Source organism: Dermacentor variabilis, chromosome 6 (assembly GCF_050947875.1).
Source record: "Dermacentor variabilis isolate Ectoservices chromosome 6, ASM5094787v1, whole genome shotgun sequence".
In the NCBI taxonomy this organism is placed as follows: Eukaryota; Metazoa; Arthropoda; class Arachnida; order Ixodida; family Ixodidae; genus Dermacentor; species Dermacentor variabilis.
The window spans coordinates 84,397,698-84,421,508 of NC_134573.1; the positions used below are offsets into that span (position 1 = coordinate 84,397,698).

At 46.4% G+C, this 23,811-nt stretch overlaps 1 protein-coding gene across 4 annotated transcripts in view; it reads right to left on the bottom strand.

Annotated features, from left to right (window-relative positions):
- The window catches only part of LOC142584913 (kunitz-type serine protease inhibitor bitisilin-1-like), a 64,790-nt gene that overhangs the window by 16,680 nt on the left and 24,299 nt on the right, over positions 1-23,811 (bottom strand). For all 4 annotated transcript variants that reach the window (XM_075695262.1, XM_075695260.1, XM_075695259.1 and 1 more), the window contains one exon: positions 5,869-5,967. In XM_075695262.1, coding sequence (XP_075551377.1) covers positions 5,869-5,941 — 73 coding nt within the window. In that variant the 5' untranslated portion in view covers positions 5,942-5,967. The remainder of the gene's footprint in view (positions 1-5,868; positions 5,968-23,811) is intronic.

The window sequence follows — 23,811 nt, forward strand, 5'->3', positions numbered from 1 at the left end:
CGGATAATCGCCACACACGACTCCAGAGATTGGACCCTACCATAAAATTTAGGCTACCACCGAAAATTTAACGCACCTGTGCCAGTCTTCTCCACAGACTAAGGCTGGGGGTAGCGTTTACGCGCGGATACGTGCACCTCATGCGACCATGGGACTCACTGAGTCTTCAGACTGTGAGTTGTGCAATGTGAATGAGACTATAGGTCATGTGCTTTGTGGCTGCCATAAGTACGTGGAAGAGCGTCAAAAGTTGAACAATGACCTTACGCGTCTCGACAGCCCACCGTTGTCGGAAGACGTTATTTTAGGCCCTTGGCCAGACGCTCAATAGAGTTTGAAGGTCATCCAGGCGTTACTGAACTTTTTAAAAAGTACGGGTCTGAACTGTAGGCGTAGAGCATGCCAAATTGCTTGCCATATCTTTTACATCCTCCTCCTCTGGTCATCGTCACCCATCATGCGCCTCTTTCTTCCCTCTTTCTTTCCCTCTCCCCCCTCTCTCAACGCCGAGTAGCTGGCTGGAGGAATATACCTCAGGCCGACCTCTCTGCATTTCATATCATTAAACTTCTCTCTTTCTCACTAGAAGAATAAAAATGGGTTGGATCGCATACGGCATACATTGTCAGCTCCTGAATGGAAGCTTGCCATTATCATTCAAAAGCTAGGTGTACAATCAGTGCATTTTACCAGTGCTGACATATGGGACAGAGACTTGGAGACTGACAAAGAAGCTTCAGCCCAAGTTAAGGACCACGCAAAGAGCAATGGAACGAAGAATACTAGGCATTACGTTAAGAGACTGAAATAGAGTGGTTTGGTTCAGAGAGCAAACGGGTATAGACGATATTCTAATTGACATCAAGAGAAAGAAATGAAACTGGGCAGGTAATGTAATGCGCCTGTTAGATAACGGTTGTACCATTGTAGTTGCAGAATGGGTACCAAGGGAAACGCGGTTGATAAAAGCAAGATAAAAGTATATAGAAGCAAGATAAAAGTACGTCACTACCTTTTAGTTTTGTTCAGGGACCTTAGGCGGCTGCTGCTTACGGCGCGTCCTTGCGGGCGCTGTATCTTGAAAGGGAACTGCGTTGTGACCAATGTGCGCGCCCGCACGGGCGTCATCTTCAAAGAGATCTGCGGTGTTTGCAAAGTGCGCGGGGTAGCTTCGTATACGCTGTGCCTTCGACGTATCGTTCGCGTTGAAGCGAGAGATGCACATAGGTTGTGGGGATTTAGGAATTTCCCGTGCCATTGCGCGGGCGCATTCACCTGTTCTGCCATCCCTCCGCGTCACTCCCTCCTCGCTCCGAACCTGTTGTCAGCGGTGGCGCTCCACTCGCGATGGTTCGCGGCGAGGGCGGGGATAAGACGTCACGACGCGGCCCCTGGCGGCTACTCTCGTGGCGGTAGCGTGTCTCTTTTCTTGGGATGGCGTAGGGTACGTGCATGCTTCTTCTTGTCCGCCGACACCTTTGTGACACTTGTGCTCACCCACGGTGTCTTCGGCCGTACGGAGAGCGCCTTGTGTTGATCCTGCCCGGACGCTAAGCTGAAGAACGGGTGCCCAGTGCTCGAGCGAGGTCGTACCACGCCGAGCCGCACTTATCGGAGAGAGAGAGAGAGAGAGAGAGAGAGAGAGAGAGAGAGAGAGAGAGAGAGAGAGAGAACTTTTATTGTCAAGTTTGAGTGGAGTTTTCTTTCCCAGCGGTGTGGGCTCGCGTGGGCGTCTGCTTTGCCGCGATGCTATCAGCCCATTCTGCCAACCGTATCTGGTCTTGCGGTTGGAAGTTTTCGTCTTTATCTCCCACTCGTCATGTGAGGGAGCTCGCCTAAAGAGTTCTCTCGGGGGGGGGGTTCTTTTGGCATCCCCACAAGATGTGATCTTGGTCCGCCAGGGGACAGCTACTATGTTTGCAGTTTGGTGGATATTCACCACCGGTCATTGCAGCTAGCCTTTCTGGACTAAGTACAGATCCAGTCCGTACTCTCCTGAGGTTAGTGGCCTGTATTCTTGTCAGTGTCTCGTGCGGGGATGGATATACTCGCCTGGATTCGCGGTAATAAACGGTCATTTCGTTATAGGTGTGGATACCTTCATGTCGGTCAACCCCGTCGGGCAAGCCCACCTCCCGGTTACTAGCTGCTCGGGCGGCTAGGTGGGCGGCCTCATTGCCAGGGTTGCCCGCACGAGCGGGTACCCACACCAACTGCAATTGATTGAGGTTTTTGTTGATGATCCTGAATGCTCAAGGGGAAATGAAACCTGAGGTGTAGTTACGAATCGCTGTTTTCGAGTCGAATATAATAATCTTGGTGCCCGGAATGGAGGTGCCCATAGCGATGGCGGCCTCTTCCGCCTCCGAAATGGAAGATGTGTTTACCGTCGCACAGCTGATGGTGTGTCCGTCGCCATTAGTGACGGCTATGGTGTGTTGGCCATCACTGGTGCGAGCAGCATCCCGTATACGGCGGGTTGGTTTTTGTAGCATTGCCAGAGTGCCGCCGCCCTAGCTTTGCGTCTACCGCTGTTTTCTGTGCTCATGTTTTTCGGAAGCGGGGGGATAATGGTCTTGGTCCGGATAGTGTTAGGTATCCGCTGTCGTTGCGGGATGTCTAAGGCTGGGCGATACCCTAAGGCGTCGAGGATTCCCTGTCCCCGCGTGTGTGCCGGATAATTGAACTGTTTGAGCCCATTTGTGGGCCTCTATGATTTCATCAACGTTATTATGCACCCCTTGAATCAAGAGTGCCTCCGTATTAGTCCATTTTGGTAGCCCAAGAGCCTGTTTGAATAACGTTCGGATAGACCCTTAATCCGTTCCAAATCCCTCTTCCTGAGATGCAGGTAAGGGCAGACATAGGCCACTCGGCTCAGAAAAAAAGCCTGGATTAGCCTGCAGGCATCTTTCTCCTTAACTCCGTGCCGTCGGTTGGAGACCCTCCTGAGAAGGTTCTGTAATTGCCCAGCTGTAGTCTGGAGCCGTGCTACGGCTTCTTGGTTGTGCGTGTTTTGCTGGAACCACAATCCTAACACTCTGATTTTAGGAACGGGTGGGACCGGTTGTCCAGCTACCTGCACCTGAATGTGTGCGGGCATATGGGCAGGGGGATTTGCGGATTTTTGTTCCGGACTACAAAAAATTCTGATTTTTTCGGCGAAGAGCTGAGGCCATTGTTGCAAGCGTGTTTCTGCACTGCGTCAGCCGCTGCCTGCAGTGATTCTGAAATTTCTCCATCCGACCCAGTGCACGTCCAGATCGTTACGTCATCGGCGTAGATGGCGTGCCTGATATGAGGAATCTCTTTGAGCTGTCGGGATAAGCCACTCATGGTGGTATTAAAGAGGAAAGGAGAAAGTACTGCCGAAGGAGATTGCCCGAGCTCTCGCTAGTTGGTCCACTGGTTATCGCGACAGCAAGTAGCCTAGCCACTGGGACTTTTCCTAGCGGCGTGTCCCAGTTTGAGCGTGTGCTCTTGCAGCGACGTGTGGTATAGGCGACCCTGACTGTATTTTGCGCCCTTTGGTTCCTCACCGCCCCTGGACCGGGCGTTTGTGCACTGTCGGGTGCCGCCGGATACAATAAATGGTTTCCCTTAACCCAGGGCAATACTGCGTTCTTAGGTGTGTCACTCGGTAGCCCCTTGCGGCCTGAGCTGGCGCGCAGCTGCGCTAGAGGCTGGCGGCTGACGCGGCCCTGTGGCTCGCTAAGCTCGAACCCACGGTGATCAGTGCTCCTGTGAGACCTGGAGACCCTACAAGGTCAATTCGATCGCTGCTGCTGCAGCGATTCCTCATTTCAGCGTTTTGGCAGCCAGTTTCCCCGGTCATCGAGCGAGATGTGTTCATGTGTACCTGTGCGCGCGTGACACCGTGCTTTTTAATTTAGTTAAAACACTTTGGTGGGCTACTTGTTCTGAATCCACGATAGAATGTGTAAGCACGACTGAACGAGAACGTAAGAAGAAACAGACACACAGAGACAGCGTGTGTCTGTTTCTTTCTGCGTCATCGTTCAATCGGGCTTACACATTATATCATTGTTAATTTAGTTAGTAAGCGAATGTTTATAAGTGTACACGGCTGATAAAACTTCTATCCTTACTTCTTACAGCTATGTACTAATTTGCTATCACAATCGGTGCTTCGCCTTTGGGGCGAAACTGCGACTTTTTAGGGCAAACTGAATGAAATGGTATGTGTTTTCTCAGTGCAGTATGAGTCAGGCACGATGTAATTTTTTACTTTAATTTAATTTACATAGTTGAGAGATCGGGTATTATTTACGGTAGGGTTGACAAACTTGCGGCTCGGGAGCCACATACGGCGGGTGCAAGTACGGTTCTCGACTCTCGCATGTCTACGCCTCCCCCCCCCCCTTCCCCATTTTTGCCTGTAAAGACCAACTTTCGTTATGCTCTAGAGGAGAGGCGCACACGGGCAGTCTGGTTCACGAATGGGGAAGCCCAATGCAAAGGGACAATGTGCAATCGCAGAATGAGTGATATTCACTGTGACGACCAGCTTTGCTGGACGAAATAAAAAGAAAGCTTGTCAACCCTTTTTACTGCGGCTGTCGACTAAAAATACGTTTTTTATGGCTTTTTGCACATGGCTATTTGGCCACCCCTGGTTTACAGATCGTGTCCTTTTTATCCAGAAACGAAATTCTTGGGAAACAGTAAAGATATTTGTCGTCAATATTGTTTTTGTAATGAATGTAGCTTTTTTCCTTCAGAGCTATTGTCAATACGTTTGTTATTTTTATGTCGTAGGTGCCCCTGCGCAACCAAAAGGTATTTATTTCTCAATATTGTTTTTTTTTGTACGAATCTGTCTTTACGCTTCGATGCTTAATAAATTCTGGGATTTTGCGCGCCATAACCACGATTATGAAGCACGCCGTAGTGCTGGACTTCGGATTGATTTCGACCACCTGGGTTTCTCTAACATGCACCCAATGCACTGTACATGGGCGTCTTTCACATTCCGCCCCGTCGAAATGCGGCCGCAGCGGCTAGGCTACGCCACGACGGTGGCTGATGTGACGATTACAACGTGCGCCTCGCTTTTTCAGAGCTCGAGGCACTGTATGCGAACAATTTGCTGTAAGGGTACAGGGACCCTTCAAGCTGTCACATCAGATACGTTTAGGCTCGGCTCCTCCCATTTGATTTACAGCGAATCTGTTATCCTCTAGTTGGTCGGGATTTTTGCGGAGCGCCCTCACGAAAAAAAAGGAACCTTGAGCGAATAATAAAAAATGCAGCGATTGAAACGAAAGATGCATACATTCTTTGGTATTACGCATACGACATATACAGCATAGCGGTCGTTTCAATAAAAAACAAGCACAACACAAGCATCCGGGCTACATAGTTTATGATAAGGCGCTCCTGATAATGCGAAGCACGTAAAGCTCCCAGCATACATTTCGCGGCAAAGATTAGTGCTGCGCAAGCAGCCGCAGCGACAGCAGCTTGCGACCCACTACTGCCATTTCTCTAAAACAATGAATTATCGCACACTCTCCTGAGCAGTAGTGGTGGTTTTAAACAGCTTTAATGAACATCTACTTTCGCAGGGCCGGGATGGCGAGTCAATTTTTTTGGTATGAAAGGCACATAAAAACTTACATAGCTTTAATTGAACGCTGGGCGAACAACGGCGGGGTGTTCGCCGATTTCTAGCAGGAATCTCAGGAGAAGTATGCGCAAATAAAACTTTTTATTGCTCTTCCAGATGTTTTCATTTGAAATATGACGGGGCTATTAGTTCATGCGATTAAATGATTTAATTCTTATCTTGTGCTGGAGCATACGATTTTTAGTGAAGGAACTCGAATGTGAGATAAAATACCTTACCTACGTTCCGATTTGGGCTTGAGATGACCAGGCTGCTGCTTGCAACAAGTGTGATCAGTATAAAATAAGTCATTCTTCAATCCTTGTTGGTTAAGATGACTGAAAAGACACGTAAATATTACAAGACGCTAAGTGCTCTGTTCCACAGCAACTCACCTCCAAATGCAATCACAATCGTGCCGCAAAAGCTGTACTCAGAGCCTTACCGCATCATACATAATAGGCGATGAAAGGACTGGTAATGCGAGGCGCCTTACGACGCTATGTTTTGTTTCGTACGAAAAAACTCTGGCTGTTTCACTGCAAGCGACTTTGGGCCAGAAACGGCGCGGCGCCCGTCGCGTGAGCAATCCTCGTTTCCCAATACCTGTTTTCCGAGTGGCGCCCGCCGCTGCGATCACGATCCCAACATTTGGAAAAATTTGCCAGTGGCGAGAGTGGCAACCATTGCCGGAGCGCCTTGAGCAGTGACGTTCCGGTCACGTGGCAGTGAGTGAGTGAGTGAAGAAACTTTATTGCAGGTCCGGCGAGGACGCGAACTCGTCGCGCGCCCGGCTAGTCCCACGTCGGGACCGGCGGTCGCGGGCACGCCGGACAGCCAGGATTTGCTTTTCTAGAGCGGGGCTACGCAGAAGCGAGTCCCACTCCTCCTTGATGAACTTGGGGTATGTCGACCCGCACTCACGTGGCAGGGGCGTGGCCGATGCGCGGGCGGCACGGGGAACAGGGGAACTCGCCCGCGCGAGCAGACGGTTCGAGTAGACGGCATTTGTAGAAGACGACGTCCGCTACCAGTTTACAATGCCTCGCACGGTTTTCAACGAGCTGTTCATCATTCGAGTTGTGCAGTGTCCACTTGTTTGGGATGCTAAAATGAAGGATTTTTGCAACAAGGAGCAAGATTCTTTGGGAAGAAATTATGGACTGAAACCGAAGGTACTTGTCGCAAGTGAAAATGTCGGCATCGCTCGAATCGGCCAAGTCCGATGGCGCCTCAGAATGGCCGCTTGTTTCCATCCGTCCTTTTGGAGTTCCATTCTTTGAAGCCAAATTGTTCCCACAGGCTGTTTTATTCTTCATTCGTTTTTCCCCCGATGGCGACCACATATGAGCCCGGACAGACGCGATGAAGCGGCAGTTCATACATTTTGTTCGCAGCGCATGCAGGTGCTTTTTTTTCTTCTTTACAGCTCCGAGCTAGCGTGTTCATAGTTTTGTTCGGACATGTTTCTTCAGTTAAAATGTGAAGTACCCCGAGCTCTGTAAGGGCCGCCGCCTTTTTGCTCGAATGCATAGAGGTGAAAAGGGACGCGAATTTCTTTGAAAACCGTCCATAGGCCTCTTGCATCCAGGTGGCCGAGATGGCGCACGAAACAAGAGCCATTTGCAGACGTGCGCGTGCTTCAAGCCCACATCGCGGAAATACAAACCAACCAATTGCGCAAATTACCCAGCAAGTTACACAGGCTATTATGACGCAAATACAACAACAATTTAACACAATCGCTGCAAAATTTACCGACATTGAATCGCGTATGAAGTCATGGGGACCACAAACCAGTGGAGGCGGCCCTATCAAAACAACCAGTAAACCGTGTAATAAACCCTCGACACCTACGGTGGAGGGCACCGGAAAACTGTAACTGCCGCCATGGCTCGACACGACCGTTATACTATCTGGCAATGGAATTGTCGCGGATACAGTAGAAAAAGATCCCACTTACATCAACACCCAATCAATAAGGAACATCCTGATGTTATAATGCTACAGGAGCCACACTGTAAGGCCAAATTATCTGGGTATAGATCATTCTGTAGTGCCGACGGGGAGATGAGAGCTGTCAGCACTCTAGTCAAACGTACTTACACGGTCGTTCAGCATGATACAGGCATTGCAGATGTAGACAATATATTAATTGAGTTAATACCTACCAGAAAAAACAATCAAAGTCTATTTCTCCTTAATGTTTATAGTAACCCAAGAAACAAACGTCCGAATTTACGATTACTTCTCCGCAAGACTCTCACTATCACAGAAGGCAGAGCCTTAGTGATTGGGGGGGATTCCAATGCTCAACACGCGGCATGGCGATAGAAATATGAAAACCCCAAAGGTAGGCACCTATGGCTAGACGCACAACAAGAGGGCCTTACCCTCATCACAGACCCGTCAACACCTATGAGGCGGGGGTCTAGCGTTAGTGTGGACACTACGCCAGATCTCACCTTTACAAAGAACATTAAGGATGCGAAATGGATTAACACCCAACAGGATCTAGGCAGCGATCATAACATCCTCGAAATCACTGTTAAAGCAGGGCCACGCAAATCTAAGGGCAAACAACTCAATATTGTAGGCTGGAACAAACTCAGACAAATTCGCAAGAAAAATGATAATACTATCACAGACATCGTGGACTGGAGCACGCAGCTTAAGCAGGATGCTAACGCAGCCACACAAGTAATCCCCCAAGACGCGCAAATGGAACAGGTAGACAGTAAACTCCTACATATGTGGGAAGCTAAAGAAGGTCTCTTGAGGAGATGGAAAACTCAGAGACACAACAGGATGCTCCGACGCAGACAGGCCCGGCTTAACAGAGATATAGAAGCATACGCACAACAACTCTGCAACCAGCAATTGGAAGCAACATGCACCAATATGGATAATCAATTAGGATTGTCCAGAACGTGGAACTTCCTCAGGCACCTTTTGGAACCTGAGGAAAGTAAAGCCACGTACAGACAAAGCATAAACAAAATCTTACATGCATATGACAAAACTGAAGCAGCTTTTGTCGATGAGATAGCCGCAAGGTATTTATCTCGGGCTAAGCCAACAATTCACCCAGATTACACAGGCACCAAAAACAGACAATTAGACGAACAGATTAGCGAGGCGGAATTGAGAGCAGCTCTACAAAAGCTTAACACTACATCCGCGCCGGGACTGGGCGGAATAACAAACAAGACGATCCGAAATCTCGATGATGCCTCTCTGGAAGAACTTACTAAGTATATGAACGAATGTTGGCAATCCGGTACAATACCACAACAATCGAAAACGGCCCAGATTATTCTAATACCTAAACCAGGCAAGCGGCTACAGTTGGAGAACCTGAGACCCATTTCACTCACGTCCTGAGTGGGCAAGCTCATGGAGCACGTTGTCCTAACGAGACTGACCAACTATATCGAGGATAACGACGTTCTACGTAGTAGTTCTGCGGAAACCCGCAAGGTGGAGAGAAGTAATGAATAAAGAGAAAATCAGACATCCACCCGTTCGTAGCAATTGCTACAAAGGAAACCCATACGGGTTCCTCGAAAGAAAAGCCTCATGGTTGAAGAAAAATTCGTCCTGGTCCGGGACTCGAACCCGGGACCACCGCCTTTCCGGGGCAGCCGCTCTACCATCTGAGCTAACCAGGCGGCTAGCAGATGGCAGGGCGAAGTCGAATTTGTCGACAACACGAAGCAAAGGCAAGTGTTTGACGTAGTAGTTCTGCGGAAACCCGCAAGGTGGAGAGAAGTAATGAATAAAGAGAAAATCAGACATCCACCCGTTCGTAGCAATTGCTACAAAGGAAACCCATACGGGTTCCTCGGAAGAAAAGCCTCATAGTTGAAAAAAATTCGTCCTGGTCCGGGACTCGAACCCGGGACCACCGCCATTCCGGGGCAGCCGCTCTACCATATGAGCTAACCAGGCGGCTAGCAGATGGCAGGGCGAAGTCGAATTTGTTGACAACACGAAGCAAAGGCAAGTGTTTGACGTAGTAGTTCTGCGGAAACCCGCAAGGTGGAACCCGGGACCACGGCGGTGGTCCCGGGTTCGAGTCCCGGACCAGGACGAATTTTTCTTCAACTATGAGGCTTTTCTTTCGAGGAACCCGTATGGGTTTCCTTTGTAGCAATTGCTACGAACGGGTGGACGTCTGATTTTCTCTTTATTCATAACGACGTTCTCCCCCCTACAATGTTGGGCTCCCGGAGAAATTTGTCCAAACAGGATGCAATGCTCCAACTTAAGCATCAAATTATAGATAACACAAGTCGGAACACCAACGCTATCCTAGGATTGGACTTAAAGAAAGCTTTTGACAGTGTTACCCACGAAACAATACTGAACAGAATAAATGAGTTGGGCCTAGGCCAGCGAGTATACATTTATATACGAGACTTCCTTACCAACAGAAAGGCACACATTAAGATAGGGGACCTTAAGTCTGAAGAACTACAGATCGGCAGCACAGGTACGCCCCAAGGTTCAGTAATATCACCGATGCTGTTTAACCTGGCTCTTATTGGATTACCAGGAAAGCTACAGGAAATCGATGGCCTGAATCATACCATCTACGCCGACGATATCACCCTCTGGGTGAGCGATGGCAACGATGGACAGGTTGAAAACACATTACAACGTGCCATAGAAGCAGTTGAACAATACCTAGCAGGAACCGGACTGGCGTGCTCGGCAGAGAAATCTGAGCTCCTCATTTATGTACCGTCATGACGTGGCCGAAAACCACGCAACTACGAAGAACGAAACAATCCGGAAATTCAGCTAACTACGGCAGAAGGTATGCCCATACCCAAGGTTGACAAGATCCGAGTATTGGGCCTCATCATTGAAAGTAACGGCTACAATGGAGAGACCATACGCAAATTAGACAATATAACATCTCATATCATGCGGCTACTTAAGCGAATAGCCAACAAACATAGTGGAATGAAAGAAGGCAATCTGATTCAACTAGTCCAAGCGTTCGTAATAAGCAGAATAGTATACGTGGCACCGTACCTACGATGATACTCGTCAGAAAAATGCAAATCAGACTGCTTAATAAGAAAAATCTACAAGCAAGCAATCGGACTCTCCATCACCACCAGCAACGATAGACTACTGCAGCTAGGTCTCCACAATACACTGGATGAGCTAATCGAGGCACAACGAATAGCACAGTATGAACGCCTGTCCAAAACTGAAACCGGCAGGCAAATATTAGATCGCCTAGGTATAAGGTATCATACCCAACATGGCGTCAAAGTAGATATGCCCAGACGCATCAGAGACATGATAACCATCCCTCCAATACTCAAGAATATGCATCCTACCCACCATCAGGGTAGACGCGAAAGCAGAGCACGCAATATACAGAAGAAATTCGGTAACAGCAAGGACACCACATTTGTAGACGCAGCTAGATACAGACACAAGCGCGCCTACGCAGCAGTGGTGAGAAATTGCGAGGGAAAATGCACGACGAGTGCTACAGTTAACACGCTACATGCAGAAACCGGAGAGGAAATCGCTATTGCGCTAGCCATAGCACAAGCACCAGCAGGCGTAATTATCAGTGATTCCCAGACGGCCATACGAAACTTCGCGAACGGTCGGATATCCCCAGAGGCACTACGACTCCTGAAATTGCCTAATAACCGCGACAAAAACATCTATCTCATCTGGACACCCGCTCACACACTACCAGACGGTAGCAATGAGGTGGCGCACCGCATGGCTCGAGAACTTACGGACCGAGCCTCGGTTAGCTCCGCCTCACCGACTACCAATGAGTGGGAGTGGGAAGATCGAATGACCAAATTTCACGAAATTACACAACACCATAGATTGCAGAGGCGTACATTCCCGCCGCCGCACCCAAAATTAAGCAAAAACCAGTCTGTAGAATGGCGGCAGTTACAGACCAGATCCTATCCGAGTCCAGCTATCATGCACCTAATACACCCAAATTTATATCCAACCGACAAGTGCACGCATTGCAACTCTAGAGCCACTCTGGAGCATATCCTATGGGAATGTACGGCTTTAATACAGTGTAACGGGGATGCAGCCTCAAACAGCGACAGCCTCCGCGCGCGCTGGGAGTCTGCGATGCTCAGCTCCGACCTGCAGCACCAACTTTGGGCCGTCCAGCGAGCCGAGGAAGCTGCCAAGGGCCAACAACCCTTGGCTGAAACCTAGGCGGGGTCCAGGCCCACCCAACCAAATCGCAGGGCACTGAATAAAGTTATTTGAATGAATGAATGAATTCATTTGCTTTCATGTGGCTAGTTCTGTGTGTTTGTACTAAGCAACACCTTTAAGCTGTCGCCTATATAGAGAGCTAAAAGAGACATAAATGTGAATAAAAGAAGTTGTATTCTTCGTTCCATACACAGTGTTTATATTTTTTGCAATGTTTAGAAGCACGAACGTGGCGCACCAACTTAATACATCGATCAAACCCGCACCTCAAGTGCCCCCAAACATGAAGGTATGAAGCAAGGCGCAGCTCTTGAAGAGCGCTGAAACCCGCGGCTCACCGATGCTTCCCGCAAGCAACACTGTGCCCCACAGCGGCACGAGCCGCGCCAAAACGAAGCATGTACAACGAAGTTGCGTCTGCGCGCCGCGCTGCCGCTCAGCCATCGCGGCCACCGCCATTCTGTCGGTTACATGTGAAACAGGCTTCAGACAGCCTAGCTGCGTGCAGTATTGTAAATTAAAATAAAATAAAGTAAAAATAACGTTGTTAATGTCGCCGTTACAGTGATGGTAAAATTGAATACCGTAAGAACACTTTAAAAAGGTCAACATCATTTTACCATTCCAACAGCAATTGTACAACATAAGAAACGGAATTCGTAGATTTAAAACCAACAATACGCTATTAGCCATCACACAGGTACTACCTGCACGCAACAGTAACAGCCTTCAGTCAATCATCAGATCAGATCAATCATCAATGATCAATCATCAGGAGTCAGATCATCATCATCATGAGCCAATTTTTATGTCCACTGCAGGACGAAGGCCTCTCTTTGCGATGTCCAAAAGACACCTGCCTTACGCTAGCTGATTGCAACTTGCGCCTGTAAATTTCCTAATTTGATCAGCCCACCTAATTTGCTGCTGTCCTCAAGTGCGCTTCCCTTCAATCGGCACCTATTCTGCAACTGCAATTGTTCGCCACTTATATGCCCTACGCATAGCATGGATTTCGTAGATCCATATATTTATCTTATTGTGCACCAAAATATCGGTTTTCCCCGTTTTTTTTCTCTGATCCACATCGCTCTCTCCCTGTCTCTTAACGGTACGTATAACATTTTTCGTTCCATCGCTCATTGCGCGGTCCTTAACTTGTTCTCAGATATACCACCACGAGTCAGACTTACCACCAGGAATGCAGGAGTATTGCTATCATGCACTTAGATGGTTTAGGTGAGTGCTGAAAATTTCCTTAAGGGAAGGCCATTTCCTAACGCCACATTGAAAGGACTCGCCTAACTTTCAGTCAAGAAAGAAAGTAGCAGTTTCGCCTGAAAGACGAAGCACCGATTGCGATAACAAAGCAACGGACAGCTAGCTATACGAAGTAGTAGTTTTATTGGCCGTATAAACTTGTAAACGAAGGTATACTGACTAAATTAAGAAGTATGGTATCACGCACGCACAAGCAAACATGAACACATCTGTCGGTCCGCCAGCATGGCAACGCAGTCACCTTAAGGTCAACCTCTGCTTTTTTTTTGGCAGGCTCTTGCATTGCTGCTAGTATGCGTCACCAAAAATTCCGTGATCGCTTGCTCCCTTCAGCAAACCAAGAATTGGCTCCCTACCGAACCCATGGATTAACACATCCCCGTGTTCGAATCACCACCTGAGGTGCAAAGCAGAAGCAGCCGACAGCGCACTTGTCCTGGGGCGCCCTATACCGGAGTCAACGCTAATCCAGGTGCCGTCTTGCTATGCCCATGGAACCACCGGATCGACACAAGCAACAGCTTTGCTCGATAAAAGGATCGCCATTCCTTACACCCCCACCTCCCCCTATCACTGGGTCTGGCAGCACGGCAACAGCAGGGTCCCGTGACATTCAGCCTCTGCTTTTCTTGCGTGTAATTAACAATGCTCTTTATTTGCAAAGCGCACTAGCTACGCTGCTCTCGTTGTGCTGCCGGGCCCACGCAGCTTCTTGTTCACTGTGAAACAGTATATGCGCACCCCCCCCCCCCCCCCCCCCCCGTTCTTCTAAAGCTACCTCTACTTCCGGCGACACGGATGAAAATCACAGTCCTAGCCTTCGCTCCGCTACTACGCTAACTTCAGGGCATATTATTTTAGTTCTTGACAAAAGTTGCTTTGGTGAGACCTCTTCGGTATATGAAATGAAATGGATTTACACAAAGCTGGCGCAACACGACAAGGTGTTTGAAAGTGTATATATATATATATATATATATATATATATATATATATATATATATAAAGACTGGGCAAGATCGAGGAGGACTGTTCAGCCATCACTGCGATGAAAACAATATTAGATAACACCCGCGACCTTGCAGTACCTTACGCCACTGATATTAAGAGTATGGCAACACGAATAGACGACGGTGAAGATAGGTCACGTCGTAGCATCCTAGTCTTTTTTGGTTTGTCAGATTCCGAGTGTGAAACGTGGGATAAACCTAAAATTCTGATTATACGGCACTACAGTCCAAACCTTAATCTTGACATAGAGTCACATGACATAGAGCGCTCCAACCGGCTCGAAAATTTCGAACAAAGTAAAAACAAACCAATTATTGTGATGTTCGCCAAATTCAAAGCAAGACGACGTATTCGATCAAACGCAAAAAAAGAACTAGGAGTATCAGGCTTCAGAATATTTGAAGGTTGCTCCCGCAACACCCGTATTGCCTGCAAAAACCTCGTAGATATGGCCAATCTCAAAGAAAAATATTTAAGCTTCGTCACAACAAGCTCATTATAGATAACAGAAGCTACGTATCTGATCACTTGAAGAATAGGGTCATCCCATGTAAAACAGGTACCTCGCCATGCTTGCGGAAACACGTGTGACACTTTCCATTTCTTTACACAAACATTAGAGGCATTTTTACGAAACGTGATTCACTTCAATACTTCGTCGAAACAACTGAATGTAACAACTGAATACTGGTAAGCGCAATTCCAAGATGGGACAGAACATAGACATAAAAGCACAGAACAAGCGCTAACTCACAATTAAATTTTATTCTAAAGACTTCGCCTACTTAAGTACACGGCAGACCAGGAACGGGCAAGCGCAGTGCCTTTCAAGCCAAGCAATGTTTAATATCAAGAAGCGTATAGATTACAGCATCCTTTATAAAAACTGTTTTCCTTTGCTACGCAAAATGTTGCTGTGCTTCTGTGTCTATCTTCTGTCCGTTTTGGGATTGCGCTTACGAGTATTCGGTTGTTAAGCATGAACGAACTAGCCCAGAAACAAAACTTGTTAACGGAATGTAAAATAATTGCGCCTACAGAAACATGACTAAATTAGTTTGTTGAATATTCTGAAGTGTTCTGCATTTCCCCCGATTTTGATATTTTTTGGCAGGACCGAGATGGTAGGTGTTATGCTGGCTACGCACCGTTGTCTTAGGTGCTCATTAGTCGACATAGCTACGGCAATTGAAGCCTTATTTGTTGTGTGTATCCGCCTGTTATATCTGGTGTATGCTCTCACTCTCCTGACGCTGAACCTTCCTTCGTTGTTTCGGTACACGAAATATTTTGTTATATAACGTCCGCACACTGGGACGCTTCCATAATTTTATACGGCCTTTTAACTTTCCCTCCATGAACTTGCTTGATGTGCTATCATCTACCTCAAGGAATAACGAAGAATGCGAACTTATTGAACACGTGCCCCACATTTGGTCTTACACAGCTAATCTTGGAACTAACAAGACTGACTGATAAGAGCGATCATATACTAGATCTTTTGTTGATGTCGCATCCTGACAGCGTCTCGTCACTAACAATTTTAATTGGGTTGAGTGATCACGTAATAGTTCACGGTTTCGTGCATTGCAAGCTATTACACCCTAAAAATGAAAGGAGATTATAATCACTTTCCGATAAGGGGGACTATGCCAGCGTGAATAGAGACAGCTGAGTTCTGCACTTGGTTCCTAGTTGACTTTCTCGATAGACCAGTTGAAATTGGCTGTTGTTTAAAAACAAAATGTTACCTAATAATAAATACATACCATATCATCCCCTTGGTTTAATAAAAAACATGGCGTCTGAACAACAAAAAGAAGAGACATTTTCGAGCTGCCAAACATTCAAACAGCGCGTGCGCTTAGGCAAGGTACAACGCGACAGAAAGAACATTTCAGCGCTTTGCAGCGGAAGCTAAGCAACAATTGCTGTCTACGACATTACCTACAGTGTTGCGGGATAATCCAAAGCAATTCTGGAAAACAAATAAACCAGGCCACCATAAAACCGTCTCGTTATGCGACCATCACAGTAATCCTCTTCCTTAAGCAGAGGTTCCTAATGTGCTCAATGACACGTTTTCTTCTGGATTCACCCGCGAACCCAATGATGAACTGCCCGATTTTCCATAATTTAATTACCCTACTGAGCCGGACATACTATTCAGCCCTTATGGTATCAACAAATTAATTGTCAATCTTAAGTTGTCATCTTCTGGGGGCATCGATGGAATTAACTCTAAGGTGTTAAAGAATACCAAACTTACAAGCGTCATCCTGTCTCATATTTTCCAACAGTACTTGTCATTAGGAGTGGTGCGACAGGACTGGAAGGTGGGCAAGATTATCCCAGTCACAAAGAAAAGTACTACATCATCATGTGACAGCTATCGACCCATTTCATTTATAAGTGTGCCCTGAAAATTAATGGAACACTTCATTTATTCGCATGTAACCAAGTTTGTAATCTCTGTTGGCTGCTTTTAACAACAACTTGGCTTTCAAAAAGGTTTACCATTTGATACCCGGCTTGCATTATGTATTCATGACATCAGCTCAAGCATTAGTGACAATATTCCCATAGACTCCCGCGACTTCGAGAAAGCCTTTGGCAAGCTGCCACACAAACGGCTATTCCTCAAGCTCTCATACCTCAGCCTCAACCTCTTTGCCTTCGACTGGCTGTGTGAGTTCCTCACAAACAGGAAACAGTTTGTCTGTACTAATGGCATATTTTCTCGTTAGCACTTTCCCAAGGCACCGTCCTCGGACTCTTACATTTTCTAATTTTCATCACTAACCAACCGTCTAAATCTCCTGTATTCACCTTTTCGCAGACGATTGTGTCCCTTACCGTCCTATTCATAGCTTTCATGGTAACATTTCCCTTCAAAACGATTTACTAACAGTTCAAAACTGGTGTAGAAGTTGGGTAATGTCTTTAATTATCAGGGAAGCTTCGCAGATCTCCTTACACCATCAACCTTCCTACGAAGTGCGTAGGTACGTCGTTTTTGGCTCCGAATTATCTTCAGTCACATCGTATAAGTATCTGGGTATCAGTGTCTCATGGCCTCAGCTAGTCGCACCATATAGCAAGTATAACAAATGAAGCTAACCGTGTCCTTGGCTATGTCCGGCACAACCTTAAGTTTAAGTTTATCCCTTCTCACGTAAAACTGCTAACGTACGATACGTTTGTTCGTCCCAAGCTTGAATACGCCTGCGCAGTTCGGGACCCACATCAGATTAGCCTACACAAAGCTCTTGAGTCCATCCAAAAGCGCGCTATTCGATTTGTTTTCTCAGATTGTTCTCGCTATTTCAGCGTTACTGAACCAAAAGTCTTGAGTTGCGCAAAAAATAGCGCGCTTTTCCCTCTACCATAACTTTTATCATTCATCTCTTGCTTGCTAGATTATGATACCTGCTCATCGCATTTCGCTCCGCAACAGTCATTATAAAGCTGTATGTCCGCCACTTGCGCCCACTACAGCGCACCTCAACTCATTTTTAATTCGAACAGCGAACGACTCGGATCATACTACTTAATTCGACCGAATCTCGAGTACGTCTGCATTATCTGGGATTCCTACATTCAATGTAACAAAGAAACTTGAATCCAAAGAAAGGCTATCCGGTTTGTTTACAACAAATTTCGACATTCGACTCGCCAACTGAACTAATGAGGTGTAGTAATATTCCTACACTTGAATCGCGTCAAAAAAAAAAAATACGGCTCGACTTTCTTAGTTATTTAATAACAATTTGGCACTCGACCAGGCATTGTATGTAAGTCCACTAGTAACTAGACCTGCTCGCCAACATCACCAAAATGCACTAACCCCGTATTTTGCCCAAACTAACCTGTTTAAGTACTCTTTCTTTCCACGCACTATTAATGATTGGAATGGCTTATCTTTATGAAACTTGTATTACGATTGTTTACTTTTTATATCAGCATTATTGTCGCAGTGTCGCAGCATTTTGTTGCATTGACATTGTTTTACTGCTTGTGACCTAATATTGTATTATCCACCCTGCATGGACTTCGTGTCCGCAGTATGTATTAAACAAATAAAAATAAATAAAATCTGCCCACCGATGCTGAGCACCACTCCAATCCTAGCTACATCAAGTCATTCATCGAAGACCTCGTACAAATGTAACAACCCACCTCTTATGTCAAATCCCGTTATGGAGCGTTTGAGGTACCAATAAATAAACACAAATAAATAAATCTCGCTCGAGGACTGCGGAAACTCGCTGTCAAAATGCTCGAGTGAGGAAGCGCGGCAGCAGCAGCGAGCATAACTGACCTTCGTGCTATGTCTCGCGTCAACGCGAACTAAGCCGCGAGAACAATGCACGCGATGGACTCTGTACCCGTCGTGGATGACTTTCCAAGATACAGCGAACCGGGCCGCGCGGAATATAACTTGTATAAACTTGAACTTCTATAGAATAGACGCTTGGAAGGATATCGGGATATTGGGAAGTTGGCCGGCATGGGAACGGCACGCTCTCTTTTTTTTTGCAGCTTTTCTGTGGTTTATCCCTGGATATACATTCTGACTGTTTGAAGAACGTACAACCTCAAAAGAACTTATGTAAAAGGGAAGGTTGGGTGGAATCAAAATAAATTCAGCCGTCTTCTAGCACCAGAAATTAAGTGATGATCAGAAGCAAGTGTTCGGGACGCTCTTCGAGTGCTTTTATTGCTACAGTGGTGAGCATGGTGACAGACGCTCGTGCCAACAGCATGGTTCCTATTAAGAAGCAATGAAACATCTAAATTTTAGAGTGCCACATATTAGGCTCTGCACTCCTATAAGCTGTTGTTGGAAACGTTTTATTTTGTATATTCTTCTTAGTTTCCCTAGAGTGACCTGCGCAAAGGAGAAACGCATGTATGCACACCGCGAAAAGACAAATTGATAGTTTTTATATCCACCATGCAGTATTCACGTGGATAAGCCTTTAAAGACAGTGTATGTACCAATAATTTGAGTCGTATGTATATAACTAATCAAGAACACAAGCCGAATAAATTTTTTGAGAACATTTTGTTAATTCTGACGATACCATTAATTAAAACGATGTTAATTGATATATATTTGGCCTAAAAGGTGCGCGCGCCTAAAGCAGAGTGTGCATATGTTACAGTGAAAGAACGAGACGACATACCTTCTTGTAACTGAGGAGGCTACTGCGACAACTAGTGGGCTGAGATATTTATGTATTTATACTTGTTGTCTGATTAGGAAATAAAATAATTTATTTCAATTATTTAGTGAGTGGATGACACGGGCATATAGAATTTCTGGAGACACATTAGCAATGCATCAAATGTCGCAGATATTTAACGTCATCAGTACTCATGCGCATACCGATTTAAATGACACTATAATATTTTTTCGTCAGCTTTGCATAAATGAACGCCCCGCAATAATAACAGATTGCACATTCCAGCAGTGAAAAAGTGGACAGGGATGTATATGGTTGCTTTTTAATAGTCAATTATTGCAGCGCAGGGAGACCAGCTTTGGCACGGATGAGTGCATTGCAAGAAAAAGGAAGCTGGCATCGTAAGCTATCAGTCACGCCTCGTGTACGTTAACGCACCTTCAGTCACTGCAATATGCGATACTGCAATAAAGTGGTGTTTCTTATATTGCGAGAATATACGCCGAAAGAAAACCGAGAGCCGCGAAAGCGTAAAACAATCAATAGACTCATAAATGTTGAAGAAAGCGCCTTCCTCTGCGATCTCTGCGTTAGAAAGCGCAGGAGATTGTGGAAAAAAAACCCAGTCAGATACGCAAACTATCACGTGGCATTTCTAATGCCACGAGATAGGGCGGTGCAGTGGTGGCGTAGAGGTAGAACACCCGCCTCACGTGCAAGAGGTCCGTGGTTCGAATCCCGGTGCCGCGCAATTTTTCACCGGATTAAAAAAAATCCGCGTGTTGATAAAATTGCATAAACAGGCCTGGAGTGTGGCCTGATCCCGGTAACCAGAACCGGTAACGCACTCCTTCACCAGAGCAGGATTGGCCACCCTGGTGCAGCACTTGGCCACAACCTCCGATATGAGCACAACAATCAAACCCCGGCCCTCAGTCCCCAGCAGCTGCGAAGCAACTGCTGGGGACTGAGGGCCGGGGTTTGAGGGCCGGGTCGCAGGTCTAAGGCCGGGTCGCAGGCCGGACTGAGGGCCGGGTCGCAGGTCTGACCGCCGCCAAGGCGGCGGTCAGACCTGCGACGCAGCAGAGGGTGCTAAGAATCCCTGGCTCCGGACAGGCCGCTATCGGAATATGAACCTGGCAACGTTTAACGCTAGAACGTTATCTAGTGAGGCGAGTCTAGCAGCAGTATTGGAGGAATTAGAGAGCAGTAAATGGGTTATAATAGGGCTCAGTGAAGTTAGGAGGCCAAAAGAAGCATATACAGTGCTAAAAAGCGGGCACGGGGCTTGAAAAGTGTGCTACCGGGGCTTAGCGGAGAGAACTAGGAGTCGGATTCCTGATTAATAAGAATATAGCTGGTAACATACAGGAATTCTATAGCATTAAGGAGAGGGTGTCAGGTCTTCTTGTGAAACTTAAGAGGTACAAAACGAAGGTTGTACAGGTCTATGCCCCTGCATCCAGTCATGATGACCAGGAAGTCGAACGCTTCTATGAAGACGTGGAATCGGCGATGGGTAAATTCAAAACAAAATACACTATACTTGTGGGCGACTACAATGCCAAGGTAGGCAAGAAGTAGGCTGGAAACAAGCCAGGGCATATGGCATATGGCATAGGGGCGAGTTATTAGTAGAGTTTGCGGAACAGAATAATATGCGGATAATGAATACCTTCTTCCGCAAGCGGGATAGCCGAAAGTGGACGTGGAGGAGCCCGAACGGCGAGGCTAAAAATGAAATAGACCTCATACTCTGCGCTAACCCTGGCATCATACAAGATGTGGACGTGCTCAGCAAGGTGCGCTGCAGTGACCATAGGATGGTAAGAACTCGAATTAGCCTAGACGTGCGGAGGGAACGGAAGAAACTGGTACATAAGAAGCCGATCTATGAGTTAGCGGTAAGAGGGAAAATGGAGGAATTCCAGATCAAGCTACAAAACAGGTATTCGGCTTTAACTCAGGAAGAGGACCTTAGTGTCGAAGCAATGAACGACAATCTTGTAGGCATCATTAAGGAGTGTGAAACAGAACTCGGTAATAACTCCGTTAGACAGGATACCAGTAAGCTATCGCAGGAGACGAAAGATCTGATCAAGAAATGCCAATGTATGAAAGCCTCTAACCCTACAGCTACAATAGAACTGGCAGAACTTTCCAAGTTAATCAACAAGCGTAAGATGGCTGACATAAGGAAGTATAATATCGATAGAATTGAACATGCTCTCAGGAACGGAGGAAGCCTAAAAGCAGTGAAGAAGAAACTAGGAATAGGCAAGAATCACATGTATGCATTAAGAGACAAAGCCGGCAATATCGTTACTAATATGGATGAGATAGTTCAAGTGGCTGCGGAGTTTTATAGAGATTTATACAGTGCCAGTGGCACCGACGACGATAATGGAAGAGAGAATAGTCTAGAGGAATTCGGAATCCCACAGGTAACGCCGAAAGGAGTAAAGAAAGCCTTGGGAGCTATGCAAAGGGGGAAGGCAGCTGGGGAGTATCAGGTAACATTAGATTTGTTGAAGGATAATTGGCTGATTGTTCTCAAGAAACTGGCCACCCTTTATACGCAATGCCTCATTACTTCGAGCGTACCGGAATCTTGGAAAAACGCTCACATAATCCTAATCCATAAGAAAGGGGACGCCAAAGACTTGAAAAACTATAGACCGATCAGCTTACTGTCCGTTGCCTACAAAGTATTTACTAAGGTAATTGCAAATAGAATCGGGAACACCTTAGACTTCCGTCAACCAAAGAGCAGGCAGGATTGCGTAAAGGCTACTCAACAATAGACCATATTCACACTATCAATCAGGTGATAGAAAAATGTGCGGAATATAGCTAACCTTTATAAATAGCGTTCATTCATTACGAGAAAGCGTTTGATTCAGTCGAAACCTCAGCAGTCATGGAGGCATTGCGGAATCAGGATGCAGACGAGCCGTATGTAAAAATACTGAAAGATATCTATAGCGGCTCCACAGCCACCGTAGTCCTCCATAAAGAAAGCAACAAAATCCCAATAAAGAAAGGCGTCAGGCAGGGAGATACGATCTCTCCAATGCTATTCACAGCATGTTTACAGGAGGTATTGAGAGACCTGGATTGGGAAGAATTGGGGATAAGAGTTAATGGAGAATACCTTAGTAAATTTCGATTCGCTGGTGATATTGCCTTGCTTAGTAACTCAGGGGACCAACTGCAATGCATGCTCATTGACCTGGAGAGGCAAAGCCGGAAGGTGGGTCTGAAAATTAATCTGCAGAAAACTAAATTAATGTTTAACAGTTTCGGAAGAGAACAGCAGTTTACGATAGGTAGTGAGGCACTGGAAGTGGTAAGGGAATACATCTACTTAGGACGTGTAGTGACTGCGGATCCGGGTCATGAGACTGAAATAATCAGAAGAATGGGCTGGGGTGCGTTTGGCAGGCATTCTCAGATCATGAACAGCAGGTTGCCATTATCCCTCAAGAGAAAAGTGTATAATAGCTGTGTCTTACGAGTACTCACCTACGGGGCAGAAACCTGGAGGCTTACGAAAAGGGTTTTACTTAAATTAAGGATGACGCAATGAGCTATGGAAAGAAGAATGATTGTTGTAACGTTAAGGAATAAGAAAAGAGCAGATTGGGTGAGGGACCAAACGCGAGTTAATGATATCTTAGTTGAAATCAAGGAAAATAAATGGGCATGGGCAGGACACGTAATGAGGAGGGAAGATAACCGATGGTCATTAAGAGTTACGGAATGGATTCCAAGGGAAGCGAAGCGTAGCAGAGGGCGGCAGAAAGTTAGGTGGGCGGATGAGATTGAGAAATTTGCAGGGACAACATGGCCACAATTAGTACGTGACCGGGGTAGTTGGAGAAGTATGCGAGAGGCCTTTGCCCTGCAGTGGGCGTAACCAGGCTAATGATGACGATGATGATGATGAGGGTGGTGGTCCAGTGGCGTGTACCGTTCGGACATCCCGGGACATCACATGGAAGTGAAATTATCTGCTACTTGCAGTTTATGCGAATTTCGCAGACCAGCAGAACCAGATCAAGACTACGCGATAACGAAACTACTTAAACGCGAAAACGTTGGTGGCGCAGAGCCGAAGGAAAATGAATACTTTCGACAGCCTGCGTCATTGTCAAGGGTAATGCAGTCGATTTCTTTTTTTAATGAAATGCAACTGGACAAGTAGCATTTGCTTTCGTCTGATAATGTAATACTACGATGGTTTTATGAAGACTGGTTGAGTACTAGGGGTACAATTTAAATAAGGACTGCCTTCGTCATCGGACAAGTACTTGTATGTGCCGGGGTAGTCTCTAATCGGATCCTGTATTCAGCCCAATTTCTAGAATACTAAGGCCCTGTTCGAGATAATATTGACGCCTTAGAGATTCTCGAGTACTAATCTATCACTTGCCTTGATATTTGCCTGTAGTGTCAATTTAAAGGTGTCGA